Source organism: Sminthopsis crassicaudata, chromosome 3, assembly GCF_048593235.1.
Source record: "Sminthopsis crassicaudata isolate SCR6 chromosome 3, ASM4859323v1, whole genome shotgun sequence".
Classification (NCBI taxonomy): domain Eukaryota; kingdom Metazoa; phylum Chordata; class Mammalia; order Dasyuromorphia; family Dasyuridae; genus Sminthopsis; species Sminthopsis crassicaudata.
In genome coordinates, this window is record NC_133619.1 from 251,124,111 (window position 1) to 251,145,387 (window position 21,277).

The 21,277-nt window shown below is 33.9% G+C and overlaps 1 protein-coding gene across 1 annotated transcript; it reads left to right on the top strand.

Annotated features, from left to right (window-relative positions):
• Positions 1-4,428: 4,428 nt before the first annotated feature.
• PDCL3 (phosducin like 3) lies at positions 4,429-17,401 on the top strand. Its single transcript, XM_074300415.1, has 6 exons — positions 4,429-4,611; positions 8,345-8,477; positions 11,502-11,592; positions 12,261-12,404; positions 13,331-13,539; positions 16,939-17,401. The coding sequence occupies exons 1-6, from the start codon at positions 4,606-4,608 to the stop codon at positions 17,079-17,081; spliced, it is 726 nt and encodes a 241-aa protein (XP_074156516.1). The 5' UTR covers positions 4,429-4,605; the 3' UTR covers positions 17,082-17,401.
• The last annotated feature ends 3,876 nt before the right edge of the window (positions 17,402-21,277 follow it).

Sequence of the window (21,277 nt, forward strand, 5' to 3'; positions counted from 1 at the left end):
CCAGATTTTCTTCAGTGCTTATACTGTACAACGTGGCGCTGATATTGAGTTGTGAACTTGTACAGCAAGTTCTAAAAGATGTAGCCTTATAAAAAGGACTCTGCAGGTCAAACTCACAAAATATGAGTTTCTTGATGATTAGGTTGCCCCCTATGGCCAAGAGAAAATATTGGCAAGGACTAATCAATGTGGTGATAGTTGGAACTATCTTATTGTATTATAAGCCAAGGTCTTCAGTTTTATCTCTATGTGGTTAAGTTAGCTTTCTTCTATTCTAGGATCAGAGACCACATGCCCAGACTAAATAACTGCCAAAGCAATCATATAATCTTATAAGCAGGGCTATAATTACATTGTAGAACAGACTAAGCAAGATCAAATGGGGCATTTCATATCAGTTAAGAATTAGTTATTACATTATTAATGTTAGTTAATATTAATAAATTATAAGCATTTCTTAAGTTCCTAATCTGTTTCAGCAACTTGCTAAGTGGTAGGGACACAAAGAAAGTAAAAAAATCAACCAAACAACAACAACAAAAAAGCCACTCCAATCTCATCTCCTTTAACCAGAATCCCTAGCTTCCATTAAAGTACAATTCAAGGACATCTCCTATATAAATTTTTTCCTGATCAACTCTGTAATTATCTTCCTTATGAAATGACTTTGAATATATTTTTTGCTTACAAAACATATGGTTCAAGAAGACAAAATAAGACAGAACAAAAATTAGAGGTTAAACTGAAACCTTATGCCTTTATACCATGATCACTTCCTTTGAGAAAGGAATTGATTAGGACCTAGGGATGGTGAGACCAAAATAAACAAAATAGATTCTATTTGTACATACAGGAAAAGACTTATTGATGCGGGAGTTATTTCTAAACTATAGTCTATGTAGAGTCAAACCATCAGACTGCTATCAAAGCTAAGATTGGAAATAGTGAAAAAAAGAAAGAATAGTGATGAAAAAAAAAAGGATACAGTATTAATTGTGAACCACTTAAAAAAATGACAGTTAAAACTGGAAAATAGACAACATATATGACAATAATAACCATGACTAATTGTAGTACTTTTATAAATAAATTTAACTAATATGAATGAATTGCAACAACGTGGAGACCAAAAAAAGGCAAATATCTGACTTAACTTGCCAGATGGAGAGAGAAGGCTGCCAAAAGGCAAGATCAGGTTAGAATAGAAACATGTCTGTAAAGTCTTACAAAGAAGGATGATGAATGATTATTTGCAGTAAAGCATAGAGAAAGAGAAGCATTGGAGGGTACAACCAGTTTAAAGAAAACTTGGCAAAACATTCAACTTGGCAAAGCTATCCCAAGGGCTTCTGAGGACAAAAATGGAAGTAGTTTAATAAGCAGAAGAAAAATGGAAAAGATGTGTAAAAACTATTACAACAATTTTTTTTTCCATCAAGGACAAAAGATCCACTATACTTAGACCCTAAATCTACAATCCTAGATTTGTTTATAGGGGAGGTATAAATGACTCTAAAGAGAACAAAGACTAGGAAATCAGCATATTGGATACTACACAAAACTACATATAAAAGAGAGGGGTACTGGGGGGGGGACATCAGTGTGGGACTAATTGAGGGATTCTTAATATAAGTAATCTGAAAGAGTGGAAGATATCAAAAAAATGCCAAAAATTTCAGACCTTTATAATACTGAAAAAAGATCATTGAGAGAACTTAAAAGAAAAAACAAAACCTATTAATGTTTATGCCTACTCTTCCAAATATACTTTATTAAAAAAAAAAAAAAAGATACACAAATCGAAGGTATCCATGTTAAGGGTATTAATAGGGAGCAATGAACCATGTCTTTACCACTTTAAAATTAATTGAAAAATGTAGAGAATATACAATCTCACTGTGTTTATAGATTGTTGGTTATGAAATAGCATTTGATTTCAAGGAGAACAATATATTAAAGGTTCCTTTCCCACAAAGTACCAACAGCTAGAGATGGCTTAGTGAGTAGAGTGCTGAGCTGGAGCCAGGAAGACCTCAATTTAAATCTGGTTCAGACAATCACTAGCTATGTGACCCCAGGTTATGTCATTTAACCTGTTTGTCTCCATGTATTGAAGAAGGAAATGGCAAATAATGCCAATATCTTGACCAAGAAAACCTAAGGGACAATATGGTTCAAATCCCACCTCTGCTCTTTCCTAGGTCATGGTGCTAAATATTAAAAAAAAAAATTTAATTTAATTTTTAATTTGTGGAATAAAACAAGCATTTCCATAAAATAGTATAATAAAAAGATGATTGTATGGGAAACTGCAAATCTATTACATACAATTTGCTATTCCTTTTGAATGGGATAATGTAAGTATAACTTGAAACTTTACAAGTTGTACTATAGCCAAAAGCTGAAGACAGTCAGGTTATTTTAGATAAATATACATTTCCCTCTTCTTCCCCCTGCCATTTTTGCTATAATTAGCCTCAAGTTCCTAATATGGTACAGAGAGCATCTTTGGCTAATATTCTTTGTCTCTGGGTAGATTTTTAGTTAATCTCTGGATGGATTTCAACATTTTAAAATGTAAGTCTGGACTTTCAGCCAATAGGAGAAACCATCAAAAGGGGGTGGGAGCTTCTGAGTTAAGATCTACATAATTATATTTTGGAACCTTTGCTTTTTATCTTGATAGTCTTTGATTTTAATTTGGGTAAGGGTTGCTGTCCCACACCCTTTTAAATATATAATAAAAGAATCTTGTAAATTTCTTGTTTTTTTCTCCTTTTCTTTTTCACATCAGCCTTTATCCTAGAGATGGCTATCATTTAACAGTGGTCCTCAAACTTTTTAAATAGGGGCCAGTTCACTGTCCCTCAGACTGTTGGAGGGCCAGACTATGGTAAAAACAAAAACTCACTGTCTCCGCCCCTCAGCCCATGTGCCCTAAAGGGAGGGCGGCATAAACATCCTCAGAGGGCCGTAGTTTAAGAATCCCTGCATTAAGACAACAATATATGCATGTATATAAACATACACACATATGCATATATGCATATGTAAAATAATTCTATACATACTTCCATTTATCAGTTCGTTCTCTTGAGGCAGTGTCTTATGTCACTTTAAATCCTAATTTTTCTTCTTAGAAATAGCATTTTTAAAGATCTGACTGAAAAATCAACAGGAAATGTAATGCTGAAGATAAGGCTAACTGCATTCATTTCCAATATTTTAGCAGAGTTTAACACTAATGGTTTTGAAATCAGTTCAACTGTAAATGTATCAAGGGGCCACCTTTCTTTTTCTTTTAATTTCATTTCTTCAGAATCATCCAAGTATGTCCCAATTACATGGACCTCGCATTAAATATCCTTATTTGCAACATTGTATCACTCTCTTAACAACCTGAAAGTTAAAGACTGAGGGTGAAAACTTTCATTTTCATTTCTGTATACATAGCAATTAATAGTAACCTTGTTTTCTTGAATGCCGGAGCCTTGGAGAACCTAGAGTACGTGTAAGATTTAAAGCTAGCAATGACTCTAAAAAATAATTTCGGACTTCACTTTGCACATGGGGAAAATCGCAAGTTTAAACGGTGCAAAGAATTAGTCATGGTTAATTGTTATTGTTAAATAGTCAAATAGTCACTGTGAAAAGTCTGAATTTGAACTCAGGTCTCCTAGCTCCAAATTTGAATCCAGGGCTTTTCCCACTAGGGGACATTGTTTCATTCATTTAATTTTTACTGCTGGACTGCGAAGAAAACCAGGACAGATACAAGCTTAGATGACAGCGTCCTTGCCCTCAAGGAGTTTACAATTTAGCAGAGGAAAAACGTATACATACTGCCCCCTACGGGAGTTTCAAAAGAATGGCTCGATTCTTAGGGATCCCGAATATTAGATTAAAATTAAAATTAAAATTAAGAACTGGATTTGTTTTCCTTCCTCCCCAGAAATCGGACACAACTAAATAAGACAGAGAAAAGAGCACTAGTAGCTCTCCGCCCACTGTCTCAATTTCTGGGTGACCCCAGGGCTCTGAATCCGAGCACTTCGGTCCTTATAAGGAAGTTGCGCAGCTCGGGGCAGGGTAACAGTGGTAAATGCCGGGAATCAACTCGCGAGATTTAAGCAGACACCCAGTGGACGTTATGCGCATAATCGAAATACGAGGTCCTACAGGAATTCTGCGCATGACCCAAATACTGACGCTGACGTAGGGACCATCTTGCGCATGACCTAAGGAAAAAAAAAAAGAAAAACACACACACACACACACACACACACAAACACAGAAAAACACACACACACACACACACACACACACACACACACACACACACACACACACACACACACACAAAATCTCTCCGGCGCTCTGTGCGCATGCTCGCGGCGCGTTTCCTTTTCTGGTCAAAGCAAGGCGGTCTTGTTCTTGGCTGGTTTAAGTCTATGGAGCGCCGGTGTTGGGGGCGTGGTAGTGGCCAGGAATGGGTTGGGTTGGACTGGGGTGGCCTTGCGCCTGCGCGGTCACACCTGAAGGCTGAGGGCAAACTGGGATTGAGGAACAGAGTTCTCTGACCTAACTGAGGGCTTTGGCGACAAGATGCAGGTGAGGGAAGGGAAGGGAAGGGAAGGGAAGGGACGAAAAGAACCGATGATCCTGAACCCGGGCTCCCCCGTGGCAAAGGTTTTGACCCGGCCGGACGGCGGGGCACGCGACTGTGGGTGCGGCCTCGAGACCACTGAGGGCATGGCGCAGGCGCAGTGCGGGAGTGTGCAGCTTCTACTATCCCTGCGTAAAGCACTGGCATCTCTGGTGTTAACATTGTTATCATTAATATTTGCTGTTTAGTAGAAGTAGCTAGGTGGCGCATTGCGTAGACTGCTGGATCTAAAATTCAGGAATAAGCGAATTCAAATCCGGCTTCCAATATTTAATTACATATGTGATTCTGAGTAAATCACTTGACCTCTGTCTCAGGTTATCCATCTGTAAAATGGGCATAATTGCTTAATTTTTTTTCCCCTCTCAATCATATGTAAAAATAAAATGGCGATAATTGTAAAAAAAATTTTAAAACATTGTAGAAGTACTCACTAACTGTTACTCATTTGGGATTAGAAAAGGAATGATGGTTAAGAAAAAAAAAAGCTGGGTTCAGATCTTCCCTGTGAGCATGTGATTCTTGTCATTTAACCTGTTAGACTGGTTCTCCACTTGGGGTCCAAGAAGTTAAAAAAAAATTATTTTTCGATAACTTTTAGTATAATCTGGTTTCATTTGAAATCCTACTAACTTTAGCATTTTTTTTTTTAACATTTCATTTACGAAGAATTGAATTCAATTGTATTCTATTTAATGTATTTTAAAATATTCTGAGAAGGGGCGTCAAATCATTTAAGGGGTCTGTTGCCCACAAAAAGGTGAGAAAATCCTGGTCTAAAACTTGAAGTTGCAGAGAAGGGGCTAATCAGAATTAATAAAGGTAATTTTCTCAGTTATATGATTGGAATCACAGATCATGAAACTATTATCCAAAATCCTTTGCTGTAAGTGTCATTAATTTTACTATCTATGCTTCATTTGGAGAAATTGTTGACTGGAGTACTGTTGACTACAAGTAAATTGAAACTTTAAAGTAATAAAGACTAAATAATGGTACTACTAATCTTAATATCAGCTAGCATTTATAATAATTACAAAACTTACAGCTAGTTTGGCAAACCTTTGCAGAGAAACTCTTGTCATAGAGATTATTCAAGTAAATGTAAAATAATAAGATGGAGAATGCCAGTAGCAGAACCAAAAAGAAAGACCTCTTGTAAGAAATGAACCCTGATTTGTGTTTTGAAAGAAGCCTTAAAGTTTGCAAAAGACTTTACAAATATCTCCTTTTATCCTCACATTAACCTTGGGAGGTAGATATGGTGATTATCTACATTTTTACAGATTTGAAAATTGAGGCAGGCAGTAGTTAAGTGATCTGCCCCGTATCTTACTATTAGTGTCTAGTAAAATGTGAATCTGTTTTACTACCTGTCTTCTTATCTAGTTACCTTAGAGATTCTGTCATTTTTGGGAGGAACCCCCAAAACTAGATTAATTATATTGGATCATTTTGAGTCGTGAGAAGTAGCGTGCTCAGAGAGCAAAGAGTCAAAAAGACTTGGGTTCAAGTTCTGTCTTTTGACATTGATTTGTGTGACTTCTCATTATGCCCCTGGCAACTCAAAAAGAGAAAAAAATCAGAATATGCCAGCCTACCAGAATGGGAGGAGTTTATTCATCTGGGAGTTAATAATTTTTGAAGTGATATGTACAGATCTTGTCTATCTTTTATTGAATTGTATATTTAGAGATAGGAAGGATTTCTTTAGAGGATTATTTAACCAAAATTATACTTCTAGAGGTTAAGTAATTTTATACAAGGTCACAGAGAAAAGAAGTAGATTTTGAACCTAGGTCCTTGGGTTACAAATCCTGGGGTCTTTACATGATCCAGTTTTTCTTGCAGTAATCAACTGAAGGTAATATATGGGACTGCATTTTTCTAGTCTCGAACTTGAGACACAGCATGCTCATTACCTGATTGCTGTATTTTGATTGTAATTGTTGAAGGACACAAATTTGTTAAACATTTACTATACAAGTGTTACTGTGCTAAGAATTGGTAAGGATATCTAATGTATGTTTAATTAGCAAGCATTTAAGAATCTCCTATGTTCCACTGTTCTGGCGATATAGATACAAAAAAAAAAAAAAAAAATCAAACACTTTGTTTTCTCTAGGAGTTTACCCAATGAGTACTTTGTATTTAATTGAGTTAATTAATGCCAATAACTGGAGCCCTCATGAAAAGTCTCTTATAAGAAATGGCCACTAAGCTATACTTTGAAGGAATCAAGGAATCCTAAGAGATGACCTTAAGGGGAAGTGCATTTCATATGGTCCACAGGTGGGCATTGAAACATCTAGCAGGCCATGTGACTGAAGTGGAGAAGATAAGAAAGTGGAAAAAAGTTGGTGGGAATTCAGTTGTGGAGAGCTGGGTTGAGAAGTTTGTGTATTATTTTAGAAGTCATGGATTTGGGTTTTGTTTTGTTTTATTTTTTTGTTTTTGAGGATGTAGGGCATGGGGTATCATAGTTGACTCTGTGTTTTAGAAATACAAATTTAGCTGACTTGTAGGAAATAATTGGGAGGGAAAGTGGAATGGAGGCAGGCATATTGATTAGGAAACTATTGTAGTAATTTGGGCCAGATATAATGTACTGAACCTTAGGCAGACATAAGGTGAGTAAAGAGAATGGCATATACATGGGAAATTGTTGAGATAGACATGACATTTTTCAGTGATTGGATATAGGTGTTGAAAAGAGAGAAAAGTCAAAGATGGCTTCAAGATTGTGAACCTGAACTTTGGAAGAAAAGTGGTCCCCAATAGAAATGGAGAGGTTTGGAGGAGGAATGAATGGGTTTGGAGAGTTAGCATACTTTCTAGTTTGAGTTCACTATGAAGCATCTTAGAAGAGATGTCTAGGAGGCGGCTGATAATGTTGGATTAGGATTCAAGAGATTTTGTTGTTCAATCATTTTCATGACTCCATTTGAAGTTTTCTTGTCAAAGATATTGGACTGGTCATTTTCTTCTCTAGCTCATTTTACAGATGAGGAACCTGAGGCAAACAGGATTAGTGACTTGCTCAGGGTGACATGAGTTGAAGTGTCTGAGGTAGGATTTGAACTCTTGAAGATAAATCTTCTTATTCTAAGCCCAATGTGAGATGTGCTACCTAATTGCCAGGTGTCCAAGTCATATTCCTGAAATACAGAAGAGAACATATCATTCTCCTCCTATATGATAAAGTCTGTTGCCTCCTTTTGAGAGTCAGATATAAATTTTCTATTTCCAGCCATGGCTATCTATTATTTATCACTAAGTAAATGTTAAGATAGGGGAAAAGAGAGTAAAAGCAAAACAAAAGAAGAATTGGGAACAGAAGCACTTGCCTAGAAGTATGGGGAATAGAATTAAGGTTTAAAGGGCAGCTAGGTGGTGCAGTGGATAGAGCACCAGCTCTGAAGTCAGGAAGACCTGAGTTCAAATTTGGCCTCATTTAACACTTCCTAGCTGGGTGATCCTGGGCAAATCACTTAACCCCAATTGCCCCAGCAACAAAACAAAACAAAACAATTAAAATTCAAGCAAGAATTAATTGTCAGACTACCATGCCCTATTATAAACCATCTCTGCCACTTGGTCTCTATTTTGACAATTACAACACTGGGCTTCTGTTGAATTTGATGGTACCTAAAGTCATCCTTGATCTTACTGTTTTAGGACCCCAATGCAGATACCGAGTGGAATGACATCCTGCGCAAAAAGGGTATATTGCCCCCAAAAGAAAGTTTGAAAGAACTGGAAAAAAAGAGGGAAGAAGAAGAAGAGAACTACATCCTTCAGCAATCAGTAGGTAAGTTCAATTCATTTTCTTGATTATTCTTATTTTATCTAGATTTTTTTCTTTTCTTTTCTTTTCTTTTTTTTTTTTTTTAATTCAGTCATTTGTTAGGGTAGAAAGTCTTGGATTAAATTAGACATGAGACTTTAGTTCCAGTAATAGTTCTGCCTCATATCAGCCATATGACCACAAACAGTGCATATTGACCTTTCTGGGTCTTGGTTGCTCTAATATCCCTTACATTTAAAAATTTATCATTATTAACTTGACAATAATTTCTCTTTGCCAAGAATGGAAAAGACTTTATATGGAACTATGAACTTTTATTATTATTTTTATATATTTTTATTATTAATGACTTGTATATTTTAAGAATCTATTAAAAAGTCTTTAAAATTTTCTTCTAATCTGTCTTCTGAACTTCCTTTTCTTCTGTGCATTAAAAAAAAATCAGTGACATGCTTCTTTATTTTCTCCTATATGTTGGCCTCACTATCACAAACTCAATGCTTCTAGTTAAAAAACAAAAACTCCCTCATACAAATAAGCTTAATGAAGAAAATAAATCCATTTTTGGCTTTATTCAGAAATGTTTGTCTCATTGTACATTTCTATTCCATTACTTTTCTTTCAGGAGATGAGTATCTTCCCTCCTCTGGAATCTTGGTTGGTCATTACATTGATCAGAGTTCTCAGTTTTTCAAAGTTGTTGTTCTTTACTATGTTGAAATCTTCATATTCATTGTTCTGATTGTGCTTGTTTCTCTCTTTATCATTTCACACAAGTCTCCCCTGATTTCTCTTTTGTCATTTCTTATGGTTCAATAATATTCAATTATATTGATGTAGTATAATTTATACATTATGGCTACCCATTTTGTTTCTTTCTTTCTTTTTTTTTTTTTTTTTTTTTTTTTAATATGAGGCCTTCCTCTCTTTTTTCTTTTTTGGGGATAAGGTTAGGCATGGATAGCTCAGTAAAAAGAGCAGTGAATAGAATGTTACCTTGAATCAGGAAGACTTTTAAATTCAAATGCAGCCTTAGACATTTATTAACTCAATAATCCTATACAAGTCATTTAACCTAAGATGAAGATGAGTTTCTTCATCTATACAGTATCACCCACTTTCCCAGGTTATTCTTAGGATGAAGTTAGATTATGTTTGTAAAGTACTTTGCAAATCTTAGTTAGCTATATAATTGCTAGCTATTATTTTAGAAATATTTCTTGGCATAATTTCATTTAATTCATAATTCATTTAATTCATAATTCCATTTAATGACTTTTTGAGCACAGTTTCAGATTGCTTTCCAGAAAGGTTGGACCCATTCAGCATTCTACCAGCAGTGCATTAGAATACTGTCTTTCCACACCCCCTTTCCTCCCTCATATCTTTGATTCTCTGGTTCCTCACAAAGATGAATATGTGGATAGAATTTATGATTTTAGATGGTGATTTCAAAAAATAGTCAAAGTCTTTGCTTTTGGTTAATTTTTCTTTAGAATAATCGATTAGCCATTCTTGTGTAAATCACCACATGATTACTTAGAGTTCAAACAGATCTGTAAGTTTCAAATTTTAGATCTCTTATTCCTAGCTATTTTAAAATTTAGTCAGAAAAACTAAATTTCATTCAGGGTACTCCTTACTAATGTCTTCTTTTATTCAGTTTAATTCAACAAACATTTATAAAGTGTCTCATGTTAAAAGCATAGGGTAAGACACTGAAGATTGAAAAGCAAACATCTGGGGCCACTAGGTGGCGCAGTGGATAGAGCACCAGCCTTGAATTCAGGAGGACCCGAGTTCAAATGTGGTCTCAGACACTTAACACTTCCTAGCTGTGTGACCCTGGGCAAGTCACTTAACCCCAGCCTCAGAAAAAAAAAAAAAGAAAGAAAAAGAAAAGCAAACATCTACATAAGTAAATACAAAGTAATTTTAGGAAGAAGACAGTTCTCATAACTCAGAGGTATGAGAAAGAACCTGAGCTGTATTTGAAGGGAGCTAGGAATTCTGTTGAGTATAATTGAAGAAAGAATGGCTTCCCAATGTGGGAGGCTTATTCAAAGGCATGGAAGCAGCACATCAGATAGAATTCATGTATGGGATATATGTGTGAGTTTAACTATTAGGCTAAGGATTTGATTTTATTCTAGAAGCTATAGGGAGCCATTAAAGAGCAGTCATTACCCATCATGGCCCCAAGAGAAAAGATGAAAAAATTCTTCTCTTCTTTCTGTGGAGAAGTGGATAGATGAGTGGATGTGGAATGTGACTTATCTTGTCTGGTAGGGTCACTGTCAGTTGATTTTGCTTTACTGTCTTTCTTTGTTAGAAGATGAAGTATATATCCCTAAATGATAACCCTAAATGGGGTGAGGAAATAGCATGATGAGGTTATGTTTTAGGAATATCAATTTAGCAGTTCCGTGGAGAAACATGTTACAGAAGGGAGAAAATGGAGATCAGGTAGAAAGCTATTGCAATAGTCCAGGCCAAATGTAACTAGGTCCTGACCTGAACAATAAAAGCTGCATGAGGGGAAAGAAAGCATGAATAGATGTGAGAGATGTGATAGAGGGAGTATTGGCAAGACTTGGCAACTGATTGGTTATGAGAATTGAGGGAAAAGTTACAGATATCTTTAAGGTCGTGAAGTTGGGTGATGGGCACCCTCATGAGAAATGGAAAATTTGGTTTAGGGAATAGAGTGGGATATTTCTGTTTTTAGATATTCAAGGTGCCTGTGAAATATTCAGTTGGAGATGTTCTTTAAGCATTTGGTAAGATGCGATCATCAATGCATTTAGGAATAAATCATTTCAATTCTCATTCTATTTAAGTTTTAAAATTAATTCTTTTAACTTTTAGCTTTTGGGAGGATAAAGGAAATAGTCAAAGGTGTTAATAAAAATGAACATGTATACTGCTTTGGAGAGGAAAGGAAGAGTAAAAGTACTGCAAAGTAGCATTGGTTTTTTGTTCTTTGTTGCAGATAATTTTATCTATTGCTAATATGATTCATTTTAGTGAAAACATATGAAGACATGACTTTGGAAGAATTAGAAGAAAATGAAGATGAATTTAATGAGGAAGATGAGCGTGCTATTGAAATGTACAGGTTAGATCTATAGGAACTATTTGGTCTTTTGTATAGTAGTAAAACTTAATGTCCTTTGAGAAAATAATTTATGAGATAGCATTTGGAAAGAATTGTAATTAAATTACTCGATTTGCTCTCTTTTTTTGTAAGACAAAACCAGATTCCTTGAACATAAGTAATGAAAATTTATATACAAAACAGTTCCAATATAAGATTACTTTGTTAGATATCCAGCATCTTACATGTTGGCTAATTTCTAAAATTGGTATTTTAGAACTTAAATTATGTTTAAGAAGTTACAGTGGTGAAAATTTTGAATAGTCAAAATTATCCTCAGCATAGAGTACTTTAAATTGTCCCTAAAGAACAGTAGCTAAGACTGGAGCCATGTCTTCAAGTTAAAAACTGACTGAACCTGGGTTTATGTAGGGATGAAGTTCTGTTCTCATCCTTGAAGAGATGAAGAGGGACACTGGGGTCCACTAGAAGAGAGAATCATATCTCCCATCTTAGTCATTGTGGAATGCCTGCTAGTTGAATGGAGTGGTGGACATTGCCATATTTTAAGACAGGTTCTAGCTATCCTAAGTGGTGGGCACTTTTATTGAGGATATATATATGAATTTGAGGAAGATGAATTTGAATATGATAAATTTCACATCTTTGTCTTCTCCTCTGTGTTACAGACAACAAAGACTTGCAGAATGGAAAGCAACTCAACTAAAAAACAGATTTGGAGAAGTTTTGGAGATATCAGGGAAAGATTATGTTGAAGAAGTTACCAAAGCTGGCAAAGGCTTATGGGTAATCTTGCATCTTTATAAACAAGGGTAGGTCAAACTTATGCTTTATTAAAGATATGTCTTTGCTTTTGAGGCTTTGAATTTTAGATTTCATTGATCAGCAGCTTAGCTAAGATTTTTTTTGTTAATAATTTTGAGATTTTAAGGCTTATTAATTCTAATCTTTTCACTCTTGTTTTATTAACCATATGAATTTCATGAACCATTAGGTCAAGAAAAATATTAAATTCTTTTTGAGCTACATGTTTATGTAAATATAGAGTTCATCTTTATTATATTTATGGCTTGGCAATTTTTTCCCTATTGTCTAAAATTGAGAATTTTTCTTTTTATTGAACAATTTGATTACTAATCTGTTTATGTTGAGAAACTGAGGGAACCAATAAAACCTAAGAATTAACTTTTTTGTGAAGACCTGATTGCCTACTATTTTTATATTTCTGCCATTTTCCATGCTATTTTCCCATGTCCAATAGATTTTTCTTCCAAAAATAATCATAAAATCATATTAACAGCAGATTATTTTTGCCTACCCCCATATACTAGATTCTGAATGTTTTAACAAGTTTCATTTTAAAAAGAGAAGAATAAGTGATATTTACTTTAAAATTATGTTGCTTAATTATATTATTTATTAGGTAAAATAAAATTAGATCTTGTGTATAAACTCTCTCCTAGCTTATTTGATGTTTCAATATGTATACTTTTTTTTTTTTTTTTTTTTTGGCAAGAGTTTCTTTTTACTTTTCTATATTAATCTATATATCTGCTTTCTGGAAAATATGTGGTAGGAAAAACCTGTTTTAAAAATTGAATTGTGAGGAGAAAAATAATATTTTAAAATGACCTTAGCCATCACAGAAGTCAAGTTATTGGGTTGGGAGAATGAAAATACTTTCTTTGTTTTGTCTATGTTATTATATGGCTTCTTTTGTTGATTTTTTATTTTACAGAATCCCTCTGTGTTCACTTATAAACCAGCACTTTAGTGGACTTGCAAGAAAGTTTCCTGATGTGAAATTTATCAAGTCTATTTCAACAACTTGTATACCTAACTATCCTGATAGGAATCTGCCCACAATATTTGTCTACCTTGAAGGAGATATCAAGGCTCAGTTTATTGGTCCTCTAGTATTTGGTGGCATGAACCTGACAAGGGATGGTAAGTAGTTATAATCTGAAAGGAGAGAGATCCCATGTAAAACTCACAAGCCTACAGGTCTCACAGTGGCAGAGTGAAACAATAATGTAGCTCACATTTTTCTTAACAAATTTTTGAGAAGCAAATGTAGTTTTTGATCAATGATCAGCAGGAGGGAGGGGGGAAAGAGTTTCATTTTAGTGGTTGATGTTATTTTGTTTGTCTTTGGTCAGCCATTAACCTTGTCTGATGGTGTTATTTTCCCCCCCCTGAGGCAATTGGGGTTAAGTGACTTGACCAGGGTCACACAACTAGGAAGCATTAAGTGTCTGAGATCAGATTTGAACTCAGGTCCTCCACTTCAGGGCTATCCGCTGTGCCACCTAGCTTTTTTTAAAGTATGGTAGTTTAAAAATTCTAAAAAATCAGCTGCTATTAAACCCTTGACACATATATATATATATATATATATATATATATATATATATATATATATATATATATATATATATATATATATATATATATATATATATATATATGTATGTATGTATGTGTGTATATATATATATTTTGGCTTGTTTGTTTACATGAGAAATTTTATTGGTAGATAATCAACAAGAATTGATTAAGAGATAGGTACGATGTTAGCTATAGGGCCTAGAACTATGATTTCATATAGGGATTTCATAAGTCAGGAAACGCAGTTACTATTGTAGACTGAACCTTATCTACAATTTATGGTCTTAGAGATACAAGGTAATGGTGAAGAAGGACTAAACATTGTAAGCTGGGAGAACTAGGACAGGCATTAGATAGGGGAAGGGCTTAAGTTACCTGAATTTTGAAGGAAACTGAGGTAAAAAAAGATAATCAAAATAATAAGAGTGAGGGTAATGAGACATAATAAGAGTGAACATTTTAGGCAAGGAGCTGGGAGATGGAGTGTCATGTGTGAAGGACAGGAAGGAAACTATATTAGACAGACCACAGTGGTAGAGGAGAGTAATGTGTAATAATGCTAGAATAATGGGATGAGGCCAGATTGTGAAGGGCTTTAAATGGTAATTAAGGTTTGTAAAATTTTCTTACATAATTTTTTTTTTGATCTTCATAACTGCCATGGAAGATAGTTGCTATTATTATGTCCATTTTACAAATGAGTAAACTGAGTTAGAAATAATGTTGCTTTGCTCAGAGTCACATAGCTCCTTGGCCACCTATCTGTTTTGCTTCAATTGTCAGAGAGGAGCTTGTATTTGATATTGTTGGCAGTAGAAAGGCAGCAGAGTTACTTGATCAGGGAAATGATCTTTCTTAAGAAAAATCACTTTGGTGACTACAAAATAGGATGTAGTGAGGAGATCAAAACAAGAAGACTAATTAAACTATTGTAATAGTTCAGGTGAGAAGCAATGAGTGTCTATGCTAGGATGGTGACTGTGTGAATGGAAAGAAGGGGATATCTATGAAAGAAGTTTTGGAAATACAAATGAGATTTGGCCATTGATAAGATACATGGGGTGAGTGAGAGTTAAAAGGTGAGAATGACTAAAGTTATAGACCTATGTGAATAGAAAAATAGTATTTTTTTTTTTAATAGAAATAGATAAGTTCAGAAGAGGATTGAGGCAGGGCATCGAGGAAGATGAGTTCTGTTGAGTTTGACATGCCCTTAGTACAGTCAGTTCAAATGTCCATCAGGAAGTTGGTTATAGAACCGGTGCTCAGTTTTGGTGTCATTTGCATAGATGATAAACTCACTTTTTGGGGAGAGCAAATAGAGGAAAAACTGAGGGGGACAAGGTGAGAGAGAAATGGAGAAAGAGAGATATAGGGACTGTAAATTTTTATTTCATTCTGTTATTTCTGCCATATATTATTCATAATACAATCATACATGAAATTTTACTGAACATATGCTATTCATATTTTTACACACAATATAACTGAGATGGGACCTGGACCTGTGATTTCATTGTTATAGAGAGCACCTCGGTGAGGAATTCTCTCTACTACCACAGGTTAGCTTGTTCTCTGGTGCCTAGAACATTGAAAGTTTAAGTGACTTGCTGCACTGTCACACACCCAGCTTGTATCAAGGTCCAAGTTTAAACCCAGACCTCTTAGCTTTGAAGTCAGTTCTCTTTCTAGCCATGATGGCAGACTGCCTTTTTAGACAATATCATTTATTTAATAGCATCAGGACCACATAAAGGTTGAAGACCACATATGCTTTTTGTATTTTCCTAAGTCTTTTAGCATGGAGAAGAATAGAATTATGGTAGCATTTAAGGGGATTGTGGGGATTGCTCTATTTTAGCTAGTGTGATTAGGATAAGATGTCTTTATTTTCTTTTAGACATTGTTAATCTTTAATACTGTGGTATAATGTAGCAAGGCATCTATTCTACCAAAAAACTATTGAGTCCAGGGAAGATCTTTCAGCTACATTCAAATTAATAGCTGTATAGCCTTTTTATAAAATTATCTTTCTTAAAAACCAGTAGATAAAGAATCACAGATTTTTTAAAAAATAAAACTTTGTGTAATTTGATATCATTTTATTCTAAGAGATCTAATTTGAACTTCCATAATCACCTAGGTATCTAGAAATGAAAATATTGACTAGTGTATTCTATAGATATTAAAAAATGAGTTTAGTTAGGTAATGTCAGATTTTATTAGTAGTATTTTAAAAGTGCATCTCAATATTAGTTCACCTTAAAGACTAAATGAACCAAAATGTAGACTTATTTTGTTCTAATTTTATATGTAGAAACAGAATAGATTCTGCCTGGGTTTTTTTCCTTTATAGTAGAAAAATAAATCATTTAGTTTTGCTTCAGGAAGGCTTACCACCACATGTAGAACTGAATCTAATTATAAATCTGAATGGAAAAATAGTAACTGTAGCTTCAGCAATCAGTTTTTGCATTTTTTAAATTGAATTTTTTAGTAACCAGGGCACATGTATTAGTCATCTTTATACATAGATTTCTATTTCTTTTCTCCCCATCGATGATAAGTTCAGTGACTTATTTAAAATCAAGAAAATATGTTGTTTGATAAATTTTTTGCCTAATTGGAATTAGATTTAAAGATTGCCAGCAAGACTGAGGAAATTAATTCTTTTGTTGTGAAGAATTATTGTCTGTTTTTTTTCTGAGAAATTATTCAATCTAAGAAACTATTGAGCCTAGAGAAAAATAATTTTATGTTCTTATTTTCATATAGATTTGAATTGGTGTTATTTATTTTTCTTATTAATAGTTGTGATTTTTAAAAAATACAGTATCTTTCAGCTTAGCTTAGCTGTAGTTTCCCTGTTTGAAATTTTTTACAAATTTGAATGAATTATCTCAAGAAGAAAATAAATTCATTTGCTTTTTATCCCCCACCCCTCCCTTTATCTTATAGAACTGGAGTGGAAACTTTCTGAATCTGGAGCAATCAAAACTGATCTAGAAGAAAACCCTAAAAAACAGATTGAAGATAAATTGATGTCCTCAATCAGATGCTCTCTCCCAACAAAGAAAGAAAGTGATTCAGAAGACGACTAATTTCTTTATTTTTGTATCCCTTTGCTGAACTTTATTGGAATGGTGAACATAACTAGAATTTTTTAAACTTAAAAAACAGAAAATCTTTTTATTAGAAAAAAATGTTTTTTTAACCTTTTAAAAATTAAGCTCAAAATTTACCATGCCTCAGAATTAATGGATGCTGGATATCTTATTACATCTTTAAGGACAACAACACATAGAACATGGGGTTTTTAAAAATAAAGAACAAATTAATATATTGTGGTAAATTATTCCAATTTATTTTTCATTCATGTTTTATAGCAAATAAAACTAAGTTTGCATTTATTTCCATTTAATTATGCTATGAAATAAATTTGGGGATTTTTTTTTCTCTTTGTGAATAAATTATAATGAACATTTTATTCATTGGACTTTGGGAACACAACATACCATTATGGGTTATTTATTGTTTGTAACAGGTTACCCTAAAGATTTGACCTTTATAAGAATATATGAAACTTTCCTCCAGACTGAAGTATTTGATCTAAAAACAATGTTAGTTAAATATGATTTTTCTACCGATATTTCCATCCATGCTCTTGCTGATACTTGCTCAGAACATCGCTGAGAATATTTTTTAACTTCTAGACATTGACTGAATTGAAACTCTCCTTAGCATTTAACAGAATTAAATGGAAACAATTTGAACAAGGGGGCTTTTATAGCACATGGTTTAATTTTGATTTGTAAAGAATAGGAAAAAATTCCTTTTTCATTCATTCCTAAAAACTATAATTGTTTTTACTATTTTGTACCTTAAAATATGAATGAAATCAGGTTAGTGAGCTTGAAGTTTTTCCTATTTATATCAGAATGTTGGTTTTACTCACTTTAATGAAGAATATTTCATTAGAAGAGTTATGCACAGTTGTGACTCATTTTCTTTGTAAGTCAGTGAGAGAAGTATACATCTTTCATGAATGTATATGCTTTTATGGCACAATAGATTTAAAACTAGAAGATGCTGGCCCTCCCCACCCCCATCCCTTTTTACAGATGACACAAGTACAGAGAGGGTAAGGTCACCATGTAAATGGCAGAATCAAGATTCAAACCCAAGACACCTGACTTAAGATTTAGCACTCATTCATATCATTTTATATAAAAACACATTAGTAGCTAAGGATTGTGCAAGAGAAGCAATATCAGATATGTCATCAAAGAAATATATATTCAAAAAGGAGATTAAGGCAGTTTGAGATGACAGCTGTAGAGAACTTGTAGCCAATCTTCTTACTCCCTGACTCTGCAGTGTTGGCCAATTTGGAAGAGAAGCCTCAGCATGTGAGGTAGACCCTTTTGAAAATTTCTGGGAGGATATGGACATGAGAAGACATGGACAGGGTTGTGATCTTCGTCATTAGAGCAACTTATCTACGAGATCAGAGTCCTTGAAGTATGAAAGAAGTCCCTTTTAAGGGCCTTATTTTTTCATGAGATCTTAATGACAGATTAAAACGAACATTGTATTATTTCTTGTGTGCCTGGCTTATCAGTTGAGAGTTTCTTTTTTTTAGTTTGTCTTATTAGATGACATTTAAAAGGAACTTTGTGGGAAGAATGAAGGTGAAAAGTTTGAATCCTATTTTGCTTGAGTGGTATAATTAAATTTTACTTCAAAGAAAAGAGTAGGCTGTAGTCTGAAGGGGAATGGCATCCACAGGGATAGAAATGATTGGTTGTATTGTGCTCTTGGAACCCACAGAGTATAATTCTTACTGCTTGCTATGCTACTTAGAATTTAGATAAGTGCAAAAATGCTTCACAGTCTTCCCTCTTGCCTTTCTTGCCAATTATTCTGCACATCTAAGACCTCAAGTAAAAATCAAGTTCCACTAGGTCTTTGATCATTAAGATCAGTTTGACCAAATAAAATACTGGAATTTCATACAGTATTCCATTGGGGTGATTGAACTTGAATAATTCAGCTAGTTACTAATACTACTTTTAAACTAAAATAACTCATTCAAATGTCATGTTTCTGTCATAAAAATGTGCTTTAGAGCACTTCCTATAGCTTCTTTCTCCACTAGGAGCATTGCTTTTTAATATTCCTTACCATTTATATTATTTGTGTTTGACATTATAGCATATTGTACTCTCATAATGCTCAGAGAATTGGTTTCTACCTATTTAAGCCCACCATCTTATACAACAGATGCCTGTCAGAAGTTATTTTAAGGTGACAGAAGCACATAGTAATATTCAGTATAACTTTTAGGCTGTCTGCCGATAGTCTGTGGAAAGATTTTAATGGAAAAAGTGAAGGAAATGATTATAAAGTTAGCAGGAAAGGTTGTTTCAAACCACTGGGATTGGAAATAAGTGGGGAAGATTTTGAATCTTTTTATACTTGAAAATTACCCTCATCCAGAATTTCTTACAAGATTCAGTTTTAACCTTCATATTTAGAAAATTTAGAAATTATGGCTCCTCTATAAAATATGAAGGTTAAAACTGAATCTTGTAAGAAATTCTGGATGAGGGTAATTTTCAAGTATAAAAAGATTCAAAATCTTCCCCACTTATTTCCAATCCCAGTGGTTTGAAACAACCTTTAGAACTTTAGAATACAAAAAAGCAAAACAAAAGAGATTGTCATGTGCTCAGCAGAACATCAGAGGGTTCAAAATATATAACAACAAATGACCAGATGAAGAATATATATATATAAAATTACCAGATCAAGAAAGTGCACATATATATATATATATATATATATATATATATATATGTATATAGGTTCTCTGCTGTGAACCTTACTTTATTCTTTCCCCCTCTTTCAACCCTTTTTCATCCCTTACAGTTAAGAAGAGATATATTTACATATATACATATGTAGATATATACATACACATATACATGCCCACCCCACATACATGTCTTTCCTATCTTTGCTGACATTTTTTAAAAAATTATTTTAAAATTTATATATTTTTAATTCACATTGCTTTATGAATCATGTTGGAAGAAAAAAATCTGAACAAAAGGGAAAAACATGGGAGAGATTAAAAAAAAAAAAAAAAAAAAGAAGTGAGCATCGCATATTTTGATTTACATTCAGTCTCCTTCTTTTTTTGGATGCAAATGACACTTTCTGTCCAAAGTCTATTGGGATTGCTTTGGATCTCTGAACACTGAGAAGAACCAATTCTTTCATAGTTGATCATCGCACATTCTTGCTTTTATTGTGTACAATGTGTTCCTGGTTCTGCTTATTTCGCTCAGCATCAGATTGTGTAAATCTTTGCAGGTCTTTCTAAAATCAACTTGTTCATCATGTTTTTTTTTTTTAATAGAACAGTAATATTCCATTACCTTCACATGTCACAACTTATTTAGCCATTCCTTAATTGATGGGTATCTATTAATTTTCCAATTCTTTGCTACCACAAGAAGAACTGCTACATTTTTGTATATATGGGTCCTTTTCCCTCCTTTATTATTCCTTGTAACGATTTCCAGTAACAATGCTGCTAGGTCAAATGGTATGCACAGTTTGATGGCCCTTTAGGCATAGTTCCCAAGTGCTCTCCAGAATGGTTGAATCATTTCACAACTCCACCAACAATGCATTAGTATCCCAGATTTCCCTCATCCCCTCCAACATTTGTCATCTTTTCCTGCCATCCTCGTCAATCTGAGAGGTGTGACGTGGCACCTCTAAATTGTTTTTATTTGCATTTCTCTAATCAATAGTGATTTAGAGCATTTTTCATGTCTAAAAATTGTTCATAGCCTTTGACCATTTATCAATGGGGAATGACTTGGCACAGTTCTTTATATATTTTAGAAATGAGACTTTTATCAGAAACATTAGCTGTAAAGATTTTTTTTCCCAGCTTTGTATTTCCCTTTTAATCTTGTTTTTGTTGATTTTGTCTGTGCAAAACTTTTCTAAATTTAATTTAATCAAAGTTGTCCATTTTGCCTTTCATAATGTTCTCTAGTTCTTTTTTGGTTATAAATTCTTCCCTTCTCCAAAGATCTGATGGGTAAATTATCCCTTGCTCTCCTAATTTGTTTATGGTATCATCCTTTATTCCCAAATCATGTACCTATTTTGATTTTATTTTGATATGGCATGTGAGATGTAGGTCTATGCCAAGTTTCTGACATTATTTTACAGTTTTCCCAGCAACTTTTTGTCAAATAGTGAGTTCTTATTCCAG

Bases quoted from the DNA above. Each gene is read 5' to 3' on its own strand.
- PDCL3 (XM_074300415.1), top strand. The intron at 8,478-11,501 runs GTAAGTTCAATT...GATTCATTTTAG, and splicing joins CATCCTTCAGCAATCAGTAG to TGAAAACATATGAAGACATG. The intron at 12,405-13,330 runs GTAGGTCAAACT...TTTATTTTACAG, and splicing joins TTGCATCTTTATAAACAAGG to AATCCCTCTGTGTTCACTTA.